The sequence below is a fragment of the Berghia stephanieae genome, chromosome 11 (genome assembly GCF_034508935.2).
Source record: "Berghia stephanieae isolate SIO BIC M18660-M18661 chromosome 11, UCSD_Bste_1.3, whole genome shotgun sequence".
Taxonomy (NCBI): Eukaryota; Metazoa; Mollusca; class Gastropoda; order Nudibranchia; family Aeolidiidae; genus Berghia; species Berghia stephanieae.
The window spans coordinates 4,891,530-4,899,029 of record NC_088370.1 but is presented as its reverse complement, the minus strand read 5'-3'; the positions used below and the strand labels follow the sequence as shown (position 1 = coordinate 4,899,029).

Sequence of the window (7,500 nt, the reverse complement as noted above, 5' to 3'; positions counted from 1 at the left end):
TTAGTAGGCAATAATAAGTCACAAGATTGCTTTCATGAGGCTTGATAGAAGAATGAAGCACGCACAGACAATAACAATTGCTTGCTGCCCTTTGGATAGGACGCTAGATATTGTCTTAACCCTCTCCTTACCAACTATAGGAAAATGGCGCATTTGTTAAGATACAACCAACATTTTTCTTATTCAAATTTCTTTTGTACATCATACAATTTAAAGAAAATGAACATTGCGTTGTAGGAGCATGTTTTACTAAAGAAATTATGTATCGGAAGAACTTACTGCTATTATGTCTGAGTGATAAAACATCTATTTTTGTGTTAGTTGGGTGTGACGTTTTGGGGAAAATCCTGAAAATGGCTGGTAAGGAGAGAGTTAAGGTGAAAAAAAAATTCTCTGAATAAATCGCATATGACACACAGTAATATTTTATTATTATTTTTTTTTTCATCCAGTAAAACCTCATCATCAAAAGGACCGACTAGCAAGACCAACACACAGAAGTCGTCGTCATCGAAAGCCAACGCGGACATTTTGTTTGGAGCTGATGATGCCGGTGATGACGATGACGTAGACGACCACTTGTTCTCTTCTACAAAGAGGTTTGTCATTGTCTCTTGCCATTTTGTCGTTCTGACATTTGTTTGATGTGGCCTACAGTTGTTGTTGTTGTTGTTGTTGTTGTTGTTGTTGTTGTTGTTGTTGTTGTTGTTATTGTTGTTGTTGTTTGGTCCAATGCCGTATATAAAAAAAAAAAATTGTAATGGAGTTTTTATACAGCGCAATATCCACTAAACATGCTCGGATGTTCTTGACCAACAACAGCAAGACGTAACATGAAGAACAGAACGAGACATGAAGCCTGTTAGGCGATATTACAATTATTTTTTTTCGGACAGAGACACAGAGACAACGCTATTAACTGTCAGGTACTCATTTTACACCTGAGTACGGTGAGAGAATGTGAGTAAAGAGCCTTATTATCCAAGGACTCAACCATGCACTGAGTACGGCTCGAACCTAGGACACCTTCCGATCCGAAAGCGAGTGTCATATCACTAGACCATATAGCGGCACAGTTTTTTTTTAGACATCTGGTTTACCCTAACAATAAATACCGTTGTGAGATAATGACGTTTTTTTAATCATGTGATCTGCCTTGTAGTTGAGGCTTGACAACTCGATATCACAAATTTGCTTGTATAAAATTGATATCATTATCTTATCTCACCTTCTTTAAGGCTCGATTTTGGTCTATCTTATGAATGCCTTATTTATGATATGCAATAGCTCATATCACTACATTAATTAGTCTCAAGTAGCAAGGTATGTAATATTCACACAAGGTATTTTACAACTTTTAACTCACTCAATCCTAACACCATATATATCCGTAGTTTACCCAGGGTTACTTTTACCCCATGCCTATATTATATTACATTTTTCAGAGACAAATTATTATAGGCGTAGTAATTAAAGCTAATGTTTTTAGTTTTTACGCGTTAATGGTAGTTGAATAAAATGATCTGTGTACATGCTCATTTTTAATAAATTTTTTTTTTCAATTTCGAAAAGTAGCAAAAATCTCTAGGATTAGGATTGAGTGAGTTAAAAGGTAAAAAAAATAAAAATTATAGTTTCAATATGACAATGCTGATTTAGTAGAGTTAATGATTTAGACTACAGTAGTTATTGAGTTAGTGAAGTGTTACCAATTTTACACTACTTGTTATTTATTGGCTGAAGAAGGGTTTTGAGCCCGAAATATTCTTCTTCTTTTTTTTTCTCTCTCTTTTTTTCTAATCTCAGGAATGGGAGACACCCAATGTTTGTCGCCATTTTGACAGTTTAGATTTATCTCCATCTTTTAAATACTAGCCCGAAATATTCTGTAATTAGTATTTGGTTCTTTTTTTTTTTTTTTTTTCCTTTTTGTTTTGAAGCCGGTTTTTTTGTACATCACTGGAAATTTCATCATTAATTTAATCAAGATTGTACTAATATCATAGAATGAAGTAAAGAAAAATTAAAAAGATTAATTATTGCATGTTATTATTTATGGAAATGACTGGAGCAAACTTGATTGACCAACCAAATCAATGTGTAATGCTAAAATTATTCTTTACCTTTTTGCATATATTTGGTATTTACTCATTCGTTGTCAACTGGGGAAGCGATGATGCGTATTTTGTAACTTTTACGACCAATCAAATCAATGCCCAAACGGTGATAGTGAGATGCTGCAGCATCACCCCTGTCACAATAACAAAGATATCATCTATTACGGGAAGTGCGGCTATGTGGTCTAGTGGTATGACACTCGCTTTCGGATCGGAAGGTCCTGGGTTCGAGCCTCACGCTCGGCGCATAGTTGAGTCCTTGGAAAAGGCTCTTTATTCACACATTCTCTCACCGTACTCGGGTGTAAAATGAGTACCTGGTCATTAACGGCGTTGTCTTTGTCCGAAAAATTGTAATATCACCTAACAGGCGTCATGTCCCATCCTACATGTTAAATGTTACTGTTGACCAGGGACCCCTTGTAAAGGCTTTGAGCACATTTAGTGGATATTGAGCTATATAAAGCTCAATTTAATTTAAGTAGAATTTTTAAATGTAAAAATGGTGTCAATATAAAAGCATATGAAAATTATGTCTACACAGTATTACAACGTTGTGAATGATGTTCTATTTTACTGGATTATACTTTTTTGGGGGGTGGAAATCATTTTTTTTCCTACCAAATAACACATTTCTTATTCCTAAATTGAGCTTTTATATTGCGCAATATCCACTAAATGTGCTCAAAGCGCTTTACAAGGGGCCCCTGGTCAACAGCAACATTTAACATGTAGGGCGGGACATAACGCCTGTTAGGCGATATTACAATTTTTTCGGACAAAGACAATGCTGTTAACGGCCAGGTACTCATTTTACACCTGAGTACGGTGAGAGAATGTGAGTAAAGAGTCTTTTCCAAGGACTCAACCATGCGCCAAGCACGAGGCACGAACCCAGGCCCTTCCAATCCAAAAGCGAGTGTCATACTACTAGACCACATAGCCGCACAAGTTACTCGGATATCAATCTGTAAAAAATAATTTTATAATTTTAAGATTTGCAAGGAATTCTGTTCTGGTTGGCAACATTCTAACACGGGCTGCACGGAACAATGTTAACCCCCAACACTATGCTTTTTTAATTTTTTTTTTTTAAGAATAGATTATCAAGTCAAGAGTTTACAAAGGCTACGCCCTCAATGACAATGACACAGCCATATAACATAGTATACGATAAACATTATGGATATTAGTATATATATATATATATATATATATATATATATATATATATATATATATATATATATATATATATATATATATATATGTATATATATAACAACAAGGTTTAGGCAGCAAGTAACCTTACACAATATTAATAAACCGATCGCAGAATCAATTCAAAATGAAGTAACTGCCAACTGCCTTTGAGATTGGATTCAATATTCTGATGTTGGCCCCTGGTCAACAGCAACATTTAACATGTAGGGCAGGACATAACGCCTGTTAGGCGATATTACAATTTTTTCGGACAAAGACAATGCTGTTAACGGCCAGGTACTCATTTTACACCCAAGTACGATGAGAGAATGTGAGTAAAGAGTCTTTTCCAAGGACTCAACTATGCGCCGAGTGCGAGGCTCGAACGCAGGACCTTCCAATCCGAAAGCGAGTGTCATACCACTAGACCACATAGCCGGTCGCACAATCTATTTTACTAGATTATACTTTTTGGGGGGTGGAGATCATTTTTTTTTCCTACCAAATTACACATTTCTTGTTCTTGAGGTTGGGATAATTTCTGTATTTATCTTATCATTCATTATATATAATGTAATTGTCAAAGCATCTGATCTGAGATGACTTACTAAAGTGTTTGTCTTTGTATTTCAGTAAAAAACCTGTAGGGGGCGTGGCCTTGTTTGGAGGAGGCGATATTTTGGGAGGAAACCAGGAGGAAAAGGTTTGTACTCGATAAAGATTAATGATGATATTGATTATGATTATGACGATGATTGTGTTGATGATGATGATGCTGGTGATGATGTTGATGATTATGATAATATTGATTGATGATATTGATTATGGATTATGATTATGACGATGATGAAGTTGATGATGATGATGATGATGCTGGTGATGATGTTGATGATTATGATAATATTGATTGATGATATTGATTATGGATTATGATTATGACGATGATGAAGTTGATGATGATGATGATGATGCTGGTGATGATGTTGATGATTATGATAATATTGATTGATGATATTGATTATGTGTATGATGATGATGGTGTTGATGATGATGATGATGATGATGCTGGTGATGATGTTGATGATTATGATAATAATGATTGATGACATTGATTTTGTTTATGATCATGATTATGGTAGTGTTGATGATGATGACGATGATGATTATGATTATGTGGTGGTGGTGATGATGATGATGATGATGATACCATAGCTTCCTTCTAGGATGTCACTTTCTTGGAGAAGCTACTACTTACTAGATGATATCATGTGTAGCAGAAAAGACATAAATTTTAGGTTTTCTTCATTTACTCGCCATTGTTTTTAAATAATCAAACAATTTTTGCTTTTAGAGTTATGCTAAAAATTATCAAATTTTTCTCAATTGATAGAAAATATTTGATGAAAGACACGAAACAATAATGATAATAATATCTGTCAATGATGTCATTAAACAAAAAAAATCAAATAATTTAATTAGGAAAATCTTCATTACTGTCTCCATATTCATGAATAACATGATGTTTTTAACCAATCTCTTAGTTTGTAGTCTTTAATTTTGACTACCTATGTTCATAACGTAATTCATTATCTGTAAAGCGCTTTGAGGTGTTTTGGTTCATGGAAAGTGCTCAACAAATGTCATTTTATTATTATTATTGCTGTTATTATTATTATTATTATTATTATTATTATTATTATTATTGTTATTATTATTATTATTATTATTATTATTATTTATTATTATTATTATTATATATATTATTATTATTATTATTATTATTATTATTTATTATTATTATTATTATTATTATTATTGTCATCATATCATCATTATTATTATTATATTATTATTATTATTATTATTATTATTATTATTATTATCATCATCATCATTATTTAACACTCCAATCTCCACCTATCTTATGCAGCAACCACCAAAGTCAACTCCAGGCACCAAGAAAGCAACAGCTGCTGCATCTTCATCCTTATTCGACGACGACGGGGATGATTTTGGTGATGACGATGGTGGAGCCTCCCTGTTCTCCAGCAAGCCAGTGAAATCCAAAACAACCTCATCCAAATCTGTGAGTCATTCAGCCATTTTTAGATTCTTCCTCATTCTTCTTGTGTTGTTGTATTATTGTGTTGCACTTAATTGGATTCAATAGTCTGATGTCACGTCTCCCAGCAACGGTGGCCATTGCGGTTCTAAACAATGAAAATTGGTACTTTTTATTCTTCATGCTGGCTAGAACTTTTCATGTGTCTTGTGATCAGAATGTGTAAAAGTCAAAACATGATCAGATTTATAATGTTGTTTTTTATCATCTGGATACTCGCTTTTATGCTCGTCTGAGAAATATTTCATAAGGGCGTCCGCCATTATTCAATAGTTTAGAGCCAGTTACTAAGTTACCATGCGTAATTACGAGGGAAGTGACGTTACGACTTGAAGCATATTCTCAATCTACCAAAGTGAAAATTTAAGGAGCAGACATTGATGGAAGATGAAAATTTCAGGAATTGTGTGTTTGATAAAGTTGTCTCAACTGTTTGATAACAACAAGAGATGAAGTGAGTAGGAAAGTTCCGGAAGACAATAGAGAATAAAAATTTCGCGGCGGTGATGGAGGTTTGAACCCGCGACCTTACTGGTACGACAACTCCGCCAGGAAGAGCGTGACTCAACCTTATGAGCTATCCACGATCCCAAAAAAGATCGTCTCTAACCCAAGTCATTATTAGAGCTCTTTCTCTTCCCAACTACTATGGATCTCATTATTGATTATAAGTGCCCACTCCATACTTTTTCAGGAATGTATCATAACTATGCCTTTTCTTTTGGATATTCATCATTATCATCTAAATCATCATCTAATTTCTTACTTAATATTTTTTTTTTCATTCTGACAGGCCCCCACAACAAACAAAACAAAAGGTCTTTTTGACGACGACGACAGTCTATTTGGGCCAGCCAGTGAGGAGAATCCCACAGTAGATTTGTTTGGAGCACAGAGTCCCCTGAAACAGGTCTGGTCTGCTTCTCTCGCACTCGCATTATGGTTTTAGATTGCATTGTTGTTGTTGTTTTTATATCTGAAGTCTTTCAGAGCCATTAGCCCCATGGAGCCGGCAAAGTTTATTCCACGTTTCTGTAGCGCAAAATGGATAATAACAATTATGTGTTATCTTTTGGATAGGACGCTAGTCTATCGATAAGTACGTTCTGCCAGAACTCACAGACCCAGCTACCTAATCACTGCTGGGTTGACAGGGGGGGGGGGTGGTGATGAAGGGGGTCATAACAATTCTTAACTGCACCAGGATCCATTACAGTTCTTGTTTAAACGAGTACTCTACCAAATGAGCTATCAGGTCCCCCTTTCCTTCATCTACCCAAATAATAATGGAGCCTGTCAAGTGGGAACTTTCTTTTTATTAATAATTAAATAACACATTGAATTACTTTGCCGAGCGTGGTTTTGCATTTTCAGCTCTAATCATATGAAATTCTTTACCATCTAAAACCCAACAATGTGAACTTTGAACAAGATATGTGACTGTTGTAGTTGAATGAATGACTAAAAAAACACCTCTGTAAAGCACTTCTGAGCATTCTTTGTGGATACTGGCACTATATCAAATAATAGTAATAATAATAATTACTTTTGTTTGCTCACTGCAGAAACCCAAGGAGAGTCACACCACCACATCTGCTGCAGCACCAAAGAAGTCTTCCAAGAGTGTTGGTGGTGGTGGTGGTTTGTTTGGTGGGGATGAGGAGGAGGATGATCTGTTTTCCATTTCCCATCATCAAACACCAGCAAAAGCAGCAGCACCAGCTTCAGCAACAACAACAACAACAACAACACACAATATCAGTGGAGTAACGGACACCGATTCAACAGACGCAATAATGGACAAGGTAAATTTTTGTGCAGTAAAACTAATATATAGAGGTGCCTAAATGAGTCAATAAAATGGAGATAAAGATAAAGGGAGTGAAATTAAATCTGACTCATGAATGAACAACACAAAACAAACGATGTTTCGGCCCTTGTTCTTTATCAAGTAAACACAGAATACATATATATTTATATTAGATTGTCATAATAATGTAAAACAGGAAAACAATAAAACAAAATTCTTTAAATTGAATATTAATCACACACACGAAT

At 34.8% G+C, this 7,500-nt stretch overlaps 1 protein-coding gene across 3 annotated transcripts in view; it reads left to right on the top strand.

The window, feature by feature from the left end:
• The window catches only part of LOC144956832 (uncharacterized), a 68,519-nt gene that overhangs the window by 37,885 nt on the left and 23,134 nt on the right, over positions 1 to 7,500 (top strand). For all 3 annotated transcript variants that reach the window (XM_078887586.1, XM_078887585.1, XM_078887587.1), the window contains exons 20-24: positions 453 to 599; positions 3,954 to 4,023; positions 5,251 to 5,406; positions 6,236 to 6,352; positions 7,008 to 7,247. In XM_078887586.1, coding sequence (XP_078743712.1) covers positions 453 to 599; positions 3,954 to 4,023; positions 5,251 to 5,406; positions 6,236 to 6,352; positions 7,008 to 7,247 — 730 coding nt within the window. The remainder of the gene's footprint in view (positions 1 to 452; positions 600 to 3,953; positions 4,024 to 5,250; positions 5,407 to 6,235; positions 6,353 to 7,007; positions 7,248 to 7,500) is intronic.